This window comes from Notothenia coriiceps, unplaced genomic scaffold, assembly GCF_000735185.1.
Source record: "Notothenia coriiceps isolate Sejong01 unplaced genomic scaffold, NC01 NC01_scaffold00009695, whole genome shotgun sequence".
NCBI classification, from domain to species: Eukaryota; Metazoa; Chordata; class Actinopteri; order Perciformes; family Nototheniidae; genus Notothenia; species Notothenia coriiceps.
In genome coordinates, this window is record NW_011342396.1 from 680,012 (window position 1) to 695,150 (window position 15,139).

General features: G+C 41.4%; 1 protein-coding gene across 4 annotated transcripts in view; it reads right to left on the bottom strand.

The window, feature by feature from the left end:
* Positions 1–9,133: 9,133 nt before the first annotated feature.
* dcdc2c (doublecortin domain containing 2C) overlaps positions 9,134–15,139 on the bottom strand; it is a 17,176-nt gene continuing 11,170 nt past the window's right edge. The window contains exons 10-12 of one of the 4 annotated variants that reach the window (XM_010771229.1): positions 12,845–12,914; positions 10,338–10,392; positions 9,134–9,261 (exon numbers count right to left, since the gene is read on the bottom strand). In XM_010771229.1, the coding sequence (XP_010769531.1) occupies positions 10,376–10,392; positions 12,845–12,914 (87 nt within the window). In that variant the 3' untranslated portion in view covers positions 9,134–9,261; positions 10,338–10,375. Of the gene's footprint in view, positions 9,268–10,337; positions 10,393–12,844; positions 12,915–15,139 lie in introns of all 4 variants that reach the window. The other 3 variants (XM_010771226.1, XM_010771227.1, XM_010771228.1) reach the window with 3 other exon arrangements.

The following is a 15,139-nucleotide window of genomic DNA, read 5'->3' on the forward strand; positions in this document are numbered from 1 at the left end:
TATTCTTTGCCGTTAATTGGGATATATGTATTAAATCGATTAAATTACAAACTTACCCAGTGTAAACAGAGTGACAAAAACACTCTTTTGCTCTGAGCAGCTGGCTTTTGTTGTGGCTTTGTTGTTGGTTTTCTCACTGGCTTGTTCACCCATATTCAGGTTCAGTGACACCACATTGCTTTGCCACAAAGACTAACCTTAATGTACGCAAAGCCAAGTCGGCAAGTCTTTGCACAAGCAAGATGCATGCACGCACACAGTTTTAAAGGAAGGAGGTACACAGAGGGAGAAAGGCGTTTTTCAATGCATTTAGATGAGACCTTTAACAAAGGTCCCTAATGCAGATATCAATGAACCAGGGGACTGGGCTATCGGAGCGAAATTGGCTGACGGAGGGATGTCACCCCTGTGCATGAAAAATGATGGATCCCATTTGTAAACTTCTCCTATACCCTGCTGCTGCCCCTCCCCCACACACACACACTGAGACAACCCCCCCCTTCATCACCTTCTCCTCCACTGGATATTAAACAAGGAAGAGAACCTATGACTTTGCTGACAAATAACAAGTGGGGTGGTAAAATTGGCACTTTACTGGCCATTTGGTCCGACTGTCACAGAGAGCCACAGAGGACCTGTGAGATTTCAGTGATGACAGAATAGATTAACATCATGGACTTTGTTTTTCATCTTCCTTTCATTTTCCATACTACTCTCCAAGGACATCAACAAATGAAACCAATATCTATAAACCCACAAACAAACAACTGAAGCTTTCAAAACATTATATTGTGTGTGTTGGATTTTCCTTCCACTCGTTTCCATGGTGGTGCTTGATCTGAGAGGCAAAGGCAACACCTAAATCCATCTAATTCACATGAACAGACTGCTGCATTACAACATGCGCTCTTTATACCCTGAAATAAAATAGATTTATGTTTCATATATAAAACCTCTCACTTTTTGAAAGCATGGGGCTAAGGTCTGAATGCAGGCATCAACACAGGCCATGCATAATACAACAATTTACAGAGCTTGCAGGAATCATGCTAAGCATATAAAGTGTAATAAGCAACATAATATGCATACTGAGCATTTCTAAGGAAACAATGATGTATTGCTAATCATCCTAGAATGAATTACTGCCTTTTTAAAAGCGGTGTGTTGAGTCAAAGGTGCTGAGGTTCATATAGGCAAACAGTCTGCAGGAAAATGAAGACTTCCCGGTGGAATGCGATGGGCAGCCAAAACGCTGACATTGTGGTTTCAGTGATGGAGTGACTTTAGGAGGGCTTGTGGTCTGCCAGCGTTCAAAGCTGTGCCTTGAGGGTAAGGGGTACATTTGCTAAGTTAATCACATGAGGCCAATTTAACACGGGAGATCTCAGGTGAAATAGGATCTGCAACAGAGCCTCAGACAAACGAGGCCCTGCTGGTTTCCTCTCTGGACAGACACTGGACAACCCTACCATAATCCTTTAATAAGTATTCACTCCAGCACTTAGTATCTTATTAATGTATGTACAGTATACTGGCTCAGTGTCTGTGTCGGGTGGTTTCATTTAGAAGGAATTTGCTAAACATCCAGGGTAGCCAGGATTAGGGCAGATTTTCATTATGCATTAATGTGTTGAATATTTGTGCGAGTAATTGACCATAACATAACTCTATAAAGAAATGTCAGGAAATTGTGAAAAAAATACCCACTGCATTTTCTCATGGTTTTGTCCTGACATAAATATAAGCTATTCAGTTTTTGATTATGTAAAACATGTGAGGGATGAAGTTATTCATTACTAGTAATTAGGATTGATCAATTTCGATGTTGTATTTATAAAAGTACTACTGATTTATATTAAAACTACTATTATTTCTGTTGTCATGCTTACGCAACTGTGTTTTGGGCTATAATGCCCAAAAACTGGAATTGAATTGAGAAAATGCAGACTTGGTAAATTAATAGCATATAATAGTTCTGTACACTAAGTATATTTGGCAACTCTGACAGATAAAATGCTGTTTAAGCTACGACAAATGCAAAATGAACACTTCCTCCTGCAGCTTCAAATCAGCAAACTAGCGAGATGACTTTTATTATTAATTAGTCACAGGAAATGCAGTGTGTTTGTCAGTGAGCTTGATAAAGAATGCCATTGTTCATGAAAAAGGTGTCAACAAGACAAGTAAACCATTGTGCATTTATTTACTGTATCCCAGACAGTATAATATAGCATAAAATCTGTTCACGGTTCCTCACAAAATCACAGAAAAAATTATTGCCAGACTTTTTGGGTGAAAAGACAATAGTTTGTTTCGCTGCCCTTTGTATTCTGGGACATGTAGTATACTATTAAAACAGCATTTCCTGTTACCACCAGTAATAATTGTAGGTTGTTTTCTTAAATCAACCAGGACTGAAATCTCAAGGATTGCTACTTTAAACAACACGCGATCCATTTAACCTGAACTTCTGATGAAGCTTATCAAATATTTCATGACATTGCACCTCTTCATCACAAACAAGCATTTGGGTGACTGGCCTGCAGTCGCTTCTCTTGATTTGAACTGCTGTGAAGTGTTGTTGACGAGAGTATCTGAGCGCTCAAGTGCTCTTGGAGAGTCTACGGGAGAATAAATCACTCCAGGCGCAATTAGACATCCCCGAGTGCTTCCTACATACCTGTAACTTCACAAGCACAGCAGGCCTGAGGTGAAAGATCGGGAGGTTATGCACTGAACAAGATGAATGGTAGTGAAACAGTGTATTTATGTGACATCCTCTTACACATAAGAGTGCTTAGAGCTCTATAATCTTTGAGAGTCCCCCCCTTTTTAAACCATTTCTACTTCACGTACGGTTCGCAGGGTTGGAGCATTGCGACTCTTTGCTTTATGATACAGAAGTTTTACCTGTTCATCGACTGAGAGCCTGTGGGTGTGGAGGTTAATTTTAAATGCAGAACAGAACTAGTCAAGGACAGAATATCTTGCTTGCAAGCTGTAGGGCTACCATAAGTGAAAAGCTGTATCACTGTCACCGACGCAACACAAAGCAATAAGGAACTGTGGAGAGGGCAGTGCATTAAAACATGAATACATGGGGAGAAATATGGACACTAATGAAAGAATATTTCATTGCCATCAAGGGTTTATAAAAAGGCCCACCACTCTGCCCACCACGATCCACTAATCTGGACGTAGAGGATTTGCCCAGAGTAAGACGGACAAGGGAAATGAACGGCGGCACATTTTTACCAGATCATATTGCGATGATTTGTTAATAAAATGCAAAGCGACAGGCTAGATGTGAAACAGCGTCTAAAGCGCTGCCATGATTTAGACTTAATCCGTCATTATCCCGCCTTTGAAGTGACCTAGCTGTGCATGTTCCCACTGTGACCCAGAAGCACACTCACAGCGTCTTCATTAGCCAGGATGAAACAGACACACACGACTTTGATGTCCCGTCCTGTCCACACACACACACACACACATACAGATGCACACACAAACACACACGCAGGACGCTACACTCAAACATCACAGATACCCTTATCACTGACTACACCGAGGCATGGAAAAACATTATGGTTTTTAATCAATTATGGCTCTCACCTTTGGGGCAGCACATTCATTACATACGATAGGAGCAGCTAAGGGACAATATTCCAATTGCGTGCTGAGATTGAAATGAAAGAAATTGTATGGTTAGAGGGTAGACAATGACTGCAATTTCGCACAGCCGAACATCCCTTGGCTGGATTTACATATGTCCACACAAAAGGCCCGGGCCGTACCACATGTGATTTCACTGATATCATTTATGTGTCCCAGTGATTTATCATCCTTATATCACTGCGTAGAAATCAAGCACAGATCTCCTAAAGAGGTCTGTGCATGCTGCCAGTAAATGATAGCTGTTATAAAAGTTTATCATGGCAATGAAATGGAACAAATCCATCAAAAAGGCACAGGTTGCTGTCATGCAAAACGGTGCCCAATCAAAGGTAGTGATTTGTTAGGGAATAAAGCGTGAACACATGCATGCAACAAAACAAGTCTTTGGTAAAAACAATAACGACATAGTGTTACTGAAAAAGGCAAGAATGAGGGAATCATTATTAAACAGAAGGTTTTGTTCACTTAATCTGGCTGGTCAAATAAGCCAGGGGGGAGGGGTTTACTTTGAATGTTGTTTATAATGTTGAATGTGTTATCTTCCCCACGGGGATTAATAAAGGTCCATCTTATCTTATATTATCTTATAAACCACAAAGGTCAAATGCTACTAATGTTGCCCTTAAGGCTTCAGAGTAAACACAAAAATACCCCTTTCACACCAAGGCTTTTCCTGTTCTAGCTCCGTGCTAGAGCTTTTCTGGTTCAGAACCGGTTCTTCGGTTCAGCTCCCGCTCTGTTCACACCGCTCAGAGCCCGACTGGTGCTCCGTCATTGCGTCATCGTTTGCGTCATGAAGTAACCGTTTGCGTGCCTGCTTCATAAAGCCAAACCGCACGGAAACCCCTCACAGCTCACATCGACAACAATGGCAGATTGTATTGAAGCGCTACTCGTTTTGGTTTTGCTCTGTCGAAACGAAATGGAACAAATGGGAAGACTTTACTACCAACTTTACAGTCGTTATATGCTACATTCAAAAGTTCTTTACAATCATCATCAACTTCAACGACGATTCCGTAGGAGAAAGAAGGTAAATATACGTCCTATTCGATGGCGTTAGAGCTAGCTGTTGTTAGCCTCTGCATGCGCCAAGCTCAAAATACCCAGCTTTGCAGCATTAATTACTATGGTATAACATTAAAACTGATTCACAGATCATTCACACAGATCATGTTGAAGCTGGCGGAAAGGCAGATGTCGCGTGTTATTTGGACACAGCCCAGATCCGACGTAAGCGTGACGTATGCGGTGCTTGCTTTCTAGACGGACAACTTTTTGGTGCTTGAAACGAACCGGATTCTGGAGCTTAGAGGAGGTTCCGCTGTGGTGTGAACAGGAAAAAACGGTGCTTTTCAAGCTCCAGCTCCGAACCGGCCCTGGAACCGCGTTCGTGTGAAAGGGGTAAAAAAAAGTCAGTTAGAACTGAGAGTTGAGAATATTAGGCTATTTTACCATATGATATATAAAGAAAGCTTAACTCTTGAATTAATCAATATTTACTAAAGAAAAACAAACATTTAGAAGCTTCAGTAGGTACAATTATAAAACTGATATCTTAGGTACTGATTGAAGATAATAGGAAAATGAAAACCGGAGTAAAACCTTCACATTATGTGTTTACTTAAGGAGCGTTTGAGGATGGCCCTGAATGATAACATTAAAAAGTTGCCAGAAACTCTTGAGTCCTCAGAGTTTAATTTCTTGTCCATTTTGGGACAAATCTAAAAAAACTGTCCAAAACTGGTTATTTGGTCGAAAAGAATCTGACGATCAAGACCCTGAACTTGATATTCACATTAAGAAACGATTGCATTGGCTGAAGTTCATCTTTCCTTGTAGGAATATTTAAAAAGCTGCTCCTTACAACAAAATAAATGACTCACTATGTAAATCATTGTACGAATATTGAAGTGTTCCTACAACAAAAAGTGTGATCCTCAAAGAAAGAACCCATCTGTGTACTTGGCACACAGTCTGCTGGAGTTTACTGCCTTACAAAAAGGTGTGAGCACCCATGCGGTTAGCCGCGCAACACACATGTTTGCTGCACAGTGAAGAAGTAGATTCCTTTCCCCAGGCAATGGCCCGTCAGGCCAGACAAGCAGGCCGGGTGTTAAAGTGTGAGCCGGGTACACAGAGTAACAACAGGGCCATCTGCCCTGGGAATGCACACATCCGTCTTACTGAGGACAAACCAGTCTGGGAGCAGATAAAGGAAAACAGGGGGGTGGAAGGAGAAGGAGAGGAAGTTAGAGGGGGACAGGAAAGGAAGCAGCGGGGAAGAAACAGAAAAATAAATAAATGTATACACATATGTGCGTGCACAATAATGTTGGTGGACAGGAGCCGCAGAGAGGCAAATGAGTAAAGACAAGGTGAAAGCGACAGAAGGGAGCGGGTGGTGTAACAGTAATGTCGACTGGTGGCACCATCTGCAGACAGTGAAGGCTGAACAAATTACATAAGCTCAATATAAAAGTTTCTTTTGTGGATGCTGTAATCATAATACAAAATGAATATAATATCTTACACCAATAGCTAGTAAAAAAAAAGGTAAGGAATTACTGAATATATGAGCAGACTACGAACCTAAGAAGAATACTTTTTCCTATTTAATGTTCAGAAATGTTCATAGTTGATTATGCATTTTCAAAAACAGCTTGCTACTCTCTTTTGTGTTATCATGCGTGACATCGGGAAGGTCAGTCGAGAGGACAGCAGTAAGTCTCGGCTCCCACCGTTCATCCCTGTTCACAACCATCTGGATATGACTGCAAACACTGCCGTCAGCAATCTGGGTGCAGTGATATCATGTAGCATTCTCCATTTGTTTTTATTTTTAGACAATTTCCTCATCACTGGATAATCAGTATGTATGGTCTCACAGATATATCACTCTCTCCCCTCTCACTATCTCTCCTCCTGACTCTACATTACCTTATCATACTGAGAGCTTTTAGCCGTTCGTCCAGCCATTAGCTTCAGTCAGTGGGCAGCTACCAGGCTGAAACAGAGTGAGAGAGGGAGGGAGAGAGAGAGATAGAGAGACAGAGAGAAAAGTGGCCTCCTGGTGGCTCTGGATGATGTCAGTGGCAAAAAGGTCTTTTTATAACACCACCTGTCCATCTTGCCTGCGAGGAGGCTCGATACAGGTCTCAGAGCATGTGGAGATGGCTATATAAAATGACCTTCAACAATTTTCATTTCACTCACACAACATACAAAAGTTCATAGGCACTTTGGTTCTATTCAGGCTGTGGCTGTGAGTGCCCTATAAAAGTTCCATAACAAGCACCTAACCTGAAATTGCTCTACTGCACAAAAGCTGTCCAATAGCCCTACAGAGGAAAAATACCGTATCTTCAGAGGGCTCAAAATTACTTTTTGGAACAATAAAGTCCTGCTCTATCGTGTGAATAAATATCCAGTGTCTCTTGTGTGGATTTGTTGGTTAAAATAGCGGGAGCGGTTTGCCTACTAAAAAAGGTTATAGAGAAACCAAGGAAAAATCCGTTAACTTGCCTTAAGGTTATCTGGCTTTCTTTTGTTATGCGTTATTAAAATGCTTTGGTTGCATTTTTCTCAACATAAACTAACATTATGCCTTTCAGTTTAACCTAATTACTATCACACAGTGTACTGCTTACTGTACTCATTAATGAAGAGATGGAAGTTAGCTGTCCCGGTTTTGTTTTGCTTTTTTTAAAGGCCAAATACCTTAACTTCTGAATAAAGGATCAAAGTTCAAGTTAAAGCTCAACATATTTATGTACAGTATATGAATAACTTTATTTAAAAAAATAAGAATAATAATTACCCAACTTCCAATTTTATGCAAAAAATGCATTTAGCTGGAAAGTAAAACCACTCTAAAAGTAATTTCTTCTGCCTTGGTAGAGCAGAGATGGTTTGGATATTAGCTGTAAAGAAGTATTTGTGGTTGATTTACCTGAATAAAGGTAACAGAGAAAGAGTGTTCTGTATGTACCATACATACACTTTTATTTGGAGCTATATAGAGAATAACACTACAATCCATCATTTATAATTACTGCAATCATATCACAGCAAGAAAACAGAATTATTACTGTGAGCCCATCGATTCCCCTGCCTGAAACAGAGCTGAAACACTTTAGCTTCAAGCCTCCTCTCAGAGCAGAATGGCTGATTTGACATCACGTTGAGAACAATTGTGGGGCTGCTTACTGAAGCGTTTGAGCTGGTCAGAGTGCCTGCCACGTGAGACGCCTGACGTGTTGTTGACAGATGGCCAGGCTCCTGCCCTCCACAGGAGGATTCAAAACCAAACAATTACTGGATACACCAAGGTGATCCTCGCATCAATATCAATCAATTATTCACATATTTGTGCTGGTCTTGCAAAAAGCAGCTCCACTGCATTTCATAAGTGCTAGACCAACATGCATTTTGTAGGAGGGGGCCCAGCTTTTACCCTGCGTTTGATCCTATAGTTGTGGTAAAGTAACTTTCGCACTGTCACAGCACAGTGATTAAGTGGGTCAACGATTCTTATTGTGTGCAATACAGCCATTAGGTTTTTATGGAGGAATACATCATGTTCTGTAGTTGAAGTAACATGCAGAGAGGCCTGTTTTATTCATTTTCAAATGTCTTTTGACACAATACCAGGGTCAAGCCTTAAACTTTTTTCTGCATGCACTTGAACTGAATACATTTCTACTAGGGAGGAATATGTTTTGTGTGGGCGCCTCAGTTATGGTACGCGATAGAGAAGAAGAAGCGGCAGTAGCAATCGAAATGTAGTCGTACAAGCAACTGTGTCTAGTGGCTTTGGCAGTACTTGAGGTAGATGTAGTTTATTATTCCTTGTTTAGTCAGCCTCTCTGGACTTTTTCCTCGAAGCTCTTCACATGAAATATAAAAAAAAGCACCGCCGCATTGTGTTTAATAGGAGGTGCTTTGGTTTGCTTTAGTACATACCATTGCACACTCTCTCTCTCTCTCCGTCATGTTACATAGAAATATGAAATCTGTGCCCTGAGGTCAATGGCAACAGCCCTCATTTCTCCCATCACTGTGCCCTTGTGTTTTTCATAGCCACCACTTTGAGAGGCGATGATTCATTCTTTTGATCCACTCCAATATCATTAAGTTATTAGTTGATTTCAGTGGATTTAATCAGCATAGTAATTCCTCTCCATGGGAAGATAAGTCTCTCTCAAGAGCAGTTACGCCATTCACTATGTCTGCCGATTAGACACAAGCCCCCAAAATAATTCATCAGAAAACTGCGAAAAATAATTTATCAAAAGTGCTTCTCACAAAACCCGCTCAGGACCTTTGCTTCTTAATAATTAAACTCTGCAATTAGGCATCTTACCATGCACTCAGTGTGAGCCTCCATGTAATATTCATAACCATACATAATTATGCAATATATTCACTGAAATAAGAGGCCATATATTCACGGTGGGGCTGTCAAGAGGCAAGACATTTTTATTTGGTTTATAACACTGTTTCATCTTATACATGAGCAGCTGGCTTCTGGAGACAGAAGAGAACGAGGACGTCTGGTCCTTAGCAGTCTGACACTGTATTCTGTGGCTCGTAGAGGAAACAGAAAGAGAGAGAGGGATAAGCACTGAAGAGAGATGCACTCACCATGGGAACCACTAATATCAAAGTCTATCAGCTGGACGGAACAAAGATATACCTCAGTGGTGTCATACATTGACCACAGTCCACATAACATGCAGGAAGAAAGAAGAGGCATTCAATTAAAATGGAGTCGAAACGGGGTGCTGTCTCGCCTTGTATTGTATGATCAATTATACATAATGCTCATCCCGGCGTGGTGAATAGCTATAGAAAAAAATAGTCCCGAAGCCCTTGATGGTGCCTGAAGCAAATAAGCAACAGCAGCGGTCTACGGTGGACACAGTGTGGACAAGGTTGGCTTTCATCTCGAGATGCAGTTCAAAGCTACGGGCTACGCACAAAACAAACTGGCAATCAAAGCTAATGTGTAACTGGGCAGTGGTGCACTTCACAGAGCCTGTCGTGTCGAGTGCAGCGGAGATCACACGAAGACGCCTCTCTCACATCACAATGGCTGATTTTCAACACGCGGCCTTTGGAACTTATTATTTTCCCCCATGTAAATGTCTTTTTTCTGAAGAAACGTATTGCTTTTGGGAGCTGCCATCATTTGAAGGCCTTTCATGACATGTATACTGTATGATGAATGAGAATAAAAGCATACATTCTCCCTCAACTTTAATGTAGTAACAAAGGCACTCATTCTCCCTGAGCGGAGCCATCCCCAAGGATACCATCCGCTCGACAAGGATGAGTGGCTAAAGCAGAGGATAAATATGTATTCTGTATCATAAGATGTATTGTAGTGGACTAACAACCGTACAACATGTGATTGCTTTAGTGTCGTACATATCATGAAGCTCTTTGTGGTGGGATTTCATAAGCACTTAATATCCACAGCGAGCATCTGTAATGCTCACAAGTTGTTGTAATATTAATATGGGACATGCTGTATCCCCACATGGTTAATGAACCCTGCTGTGCTTAATCTAAACGAAGCTCTACTACACTCTACATTGTGTTTTAAATATTAAGTTAACTCAATGAGATATTAAATCATATTATTTAGTACATACCTTTTGAATGAATGTCGTGCAGATCAAAGCAACGAATGTTAACTTGTCATTTTTCCTGCAAAACACAAAATGGAAAAAAGATTGGAAACAGTCAATAGTCAAACCTTCCTCTTTAAAAACTTCTTACACTTAGTACCAAACAAAACCAGTGTGTTTTTCTGTCCCTGTCATAAGCTGCACTGCAAAACAATGACCTTTTCGATATGACACAATTTTACTGTCGGTATAATACAGATGTGATTAACATAAATAAGACTTAAAGTCAAATAGGCGTAAAGGTCGTCACTCAGGACTAGTCTCCGGTCCGCGAGGTGATTTACAACAACTTAATTTGACTGTGTGGTGTAATTTATCTGTGACAGAGCAAGCCATGCAACTCCCTGCATGTCTTGCGCACGTATAGGCGACAATATGCCATGACTGCACACATCTCATATCTACCCAATCAGTCAAGATGCTTTACAACTTCTGTCAGAAGCCCTAACAGTTCTCGTAAATTACAAAGCCGTGGTACGTGGTGCCAGTAACTTTTGAAGGAGAATCTCCAGCCAAACTGAACCCCGTAGTATCTCTCACTTTTACATGTGGAAGTTAAGACAGAACATCCCTGCTAAAGTATATGAAGGAGAAAGTACTTTGATGGTAGATTTGCTTTTAGAATAGTCTTCCTATTTTCACTGCGCTGATATATTCCTATAAAAAGGAGTCCTATTATGCTTTTGGGGTTTCCCCTTTCCTGTAGTGTGTTATATAAGTTTTGATGTGTGGGAATGGTCTGCAAAGGTTAAAAGTTCCCTCCAGAGGGAGTTTCTCTGCCACACACTGCCCCCCCCGCCCTGCCTGAAACGCCTCCTTTGGACTCCTTTGATTTGATTACTTCTCTAACAAAGTGACATCACCATGTAACACTCGCATCTCTATTGGCTAGCGCTCCAACACATTGTACGTGATAGAATAAGGGGCGGGACAGCTCTAAGCGGTTGACCAATCACAACAGAGCTAGCCAGCTAAACAATGGGCTCTGGTTTCAGACAGAGGGTGAAAAGAGGTGCTGCAGCACATGAGAAAAATAAAGCCCTTTGTGAACATGAGAGCATGTAAACATGTCACAGGAGAGTCTAAATACAGATATGAACCTGAAAATAACACAATATATCCGCCTTTAAGGATAAAAACTGTCCCAGATATTGAAATGTTGATGCAAAGCAGGTGGCAGATTGTGTTACAGATCACTTGCATTTCCTTTCACATCCCACTCCCCTCCTCTCCAGCTCTTAGTCTGCTGTTAAGCTTTGCATCTGTGTCATCTGCAGATCCACGGTGACGGCTAGGGAGTGTGAGGCATGAATGATGCAGAACCGTTCATAAACAGCAACAATATAAGGCGATGGGGACAGAAAACGAGTATGTGAGTCTGGAGTGTGCAAGCAATAATGTGCAATGATTTATCTCAAATGCCCCCTGCAGTGTCCATTGATATTCAGCTGGGAAATCACAGCCAGTATAAGAGTGTACAAGGACAGATCTCAACCTGTAGTGCTATCAGTAGGAGGATAATTGAAAGAGGATATGTCTACATACGGAGAAATCTTGCACGTATGAGGCAAAACCCTTGCCTGTCTGTTAGGTAACTCGGCCCATGTGTCTGTACATGTATTGTGTACTCTTATGATAGATTGGATGACACGTGAGCAAAGCAGGGAGCCTGCTGTTAGCACAGGATGCAGTGATCCTCCCGGTGTCACACTGACAGGGAGAAGCTCCGATTGAAGGGCAGACAGTGATAACCACGTGCAGGGACTCACATCCAGTTCCATTTAGCCACCTTTGGAATTCTCACAAGGAACAATTGAAGATGCTCCACCACCAAAGCATATGTTTTGCCGGCAATTACAATGAAATTGCCTGAACCAGCTGAAAGGCATATTCTCCCAACAAAGGAGAATGTCAAGTTCACATCATTGCCTTGGTTTGTGTTTTAAAACTATGTTATCTTTTTTTCCCCCCATAATCAAATGTGTATAGCACTTATTTTGTGTTTTTGTCAGATGTGTTCTTCTCTAGATCAATCAAATAAAAGTCAAACCATGCAATTCTAAATAAAATGGATTTTCATAGTAACAAGGTACATATACCTCTCATTCTGTCTGAGTGGTTCCAAATTACAAACGACATGGGAAATATAAAGAGTAGTGAATAATCCCCTGCTCTCAGCGTGGCACACCTTGATGTGCAGGTGCCTTTAATACTAGAATAAGTCATCTGAGATTGGGGAGGCAAGAAACCCACTCAACCAGATGGTCTCCATAAAGCATGGCGCAAAGCTGTCCCAGATGTTGAGAGGTGGTTGTGGATCCGGTGACATGCAATGTGAGGGAGGAACTGGTAATGCAGAGTGTATTAGTGGTCTCTTTATGGGTGTATTAGGTGCTGCGGAGGGGAACGCGGGGGCCGCCGCTGCTCCTGCCAGTGAGCTACTACCGGGCTTTATGCTTTGATGAACCTACCCTTGAAAAACCGGGACACCCGTGACCGTATTCTGCGCAGCCTGGAACACACCTCCCACTCTCTAGCCTCCTGGAAAACATAAATCAGTTTCTCATATCATCATCTAGTCATATTCAATGCATATGCAGCTCTAATCGGTAAATCTGTCAGCTTTCTCACCTTTTAGTGATATATCAGATTCGTAATACTCTCCCACATATGCAGTAAATCTCTGACAAAGCCTATGTTTCTTAAAATTCAAAGACAAGGCTGCACGGAGCAGAGAACTTCACTTAAAAACAGACCCAGAAAGTGGAGTAGAGGCTCAGTTTAGGATGTGCGCTGTGCTTAAAACTTCAGTGCATTCCAACGTGTCATCTCTCTCCTTACCACTAAACAGTGGTCCAGACAGGAAACCAGAATGCATTTCCCCTAGTTCATTGTCCCCGCCGAGGACTAGCAGAACATCTCAGTCTGATTAATGGCTGTACACTGTCTAATGAACAGTAATTGAATGGTATAATGCAGTAGGTCCTAAAAGCCCAGAGGAGTCGTCTTCCTCTGCCTGGCTCTGGAAATGCAAGGCGGTGACATTGTCTAGAGTTGATTATAGTTGACCTTGCATGGAGAGAAAGAGGCCTTTGAAACGGCTAACCTAAGCTTCAGGGAATAGGAGCACGTAAAAACCGCTGAAAGACAAATGAAATGGACTTGCGTTGGAAAAGGAACGGAATGGATCAATGGCGGGCTCAATAATGATTTGATTCTTTACCACAAAATTCTTAAGAAGAGGAAGACAATTGATCAAACATCCCTAGTCATATTGGCATTTCTAACAATATTAATTAAGAAAAAATGCTTAGCTCACTGGTTGATAAATCAGCCAATATGGTTAAATCAAAACAAATGATAGTTGTAAACACAATACCCACACCAGTGAGTACAAATCTACCCTTGTCCACATTTCCTCAAAGTGTATGACATCTACAACATAGACAGAGTCCCCCCTTATGAAATCAATCACCTCCTTAACAGAGTGCACTCTAAAGGAAAACCCAACCTTCAGACAGCCCAACAAAAGTCAGTCAAGTGATTATAAGAAAAGCTTTGATAAATGTGCACCAGGCTCCATCCCGCCATCCTTCGCTCCCCTTCCACTGAGATAGCCTGCCTTCACTCCCAGCGGACGTCTCCACTTGGCAGAGATGCGGAATCTCGTTATTCTTTATTTGGCCCGGACCACACAGGTCAATATCCCACGCACACAACTGCCTCACCGGTGTACTGTCTGCAAATGTATTCACTATTTAAATTCAATGCTATAAATCATTTAAAGCTTGGGCTGAAAATGTAATCATGTAATTGAATTTGGTCATCAATATCTACTATATATATACATGCACATATATACGGAGTGCATGGGGCATTTCGCGAGGACATATGAGCGCTGGAGTCGGAGGAAATGTGTCCAAACTCAGCTCAAAGTATGAGTCATAGCAGTGCGGTTATTCCTCATTATTATTCACAACCCTCTAAACGACGATGTTGACGACAACGAGACAGAGAGAGTCTGTTAGGACTCACAGAGAAAAACAGGAGAGTGAGCATCAATGAGGGTTAGAGTGGTACAGTCCCACCTGCGGCACTGTTATTTCTGGTCTGAGGACAACTTTTATGATATACTGGAAAAATAAATGAGCATAGAACAGAATTGCTACAAATGCTAAATTGAGGTTGGTAAAAAAAAAGGTGTTTTTAATTTCTAGCATAACTTTTCATATTTCTCAGGTTAAATTACGTCCTTAAAGGTCACCTATTATGCAAAATCCACTTATTGTATTGTATTGTATTTTATACATCAGGGTATATGCAGGAATCCTAAAGTCAAATGTAAAACCTTTTAAGACCTTTTTTAAGACCCTTTCCATACATTTTAAGACCTCATCGCCACTTCGAGTTTGAACCGGTTACATTGGCGACAAACTTTACCTCACATTTACTATATACAATGTTGATTGTCCTTCCTCCTTATCTTCCAACCATTTGGAAGCAAACTTGAATTTCCCCATAACGATGTTGTTTAACAACCGGCGTAAACGGACCTTCGATCGCTATCAAGCAGTGAGCGTGCGATGTCCTGTTCAGATGACGTCAAAATCCAACGGGATGCCATAAATAAACTACCGTACACAGAATCACACTACACACCTACGCAATGATTACATTAGGTGCGTTCACACCGCAGTACTTTTCCCACTTTGGTTCCGATATAGTTCCAAAATGTCGCGTTCACACTAAAAAGAGCCCAAACTAAA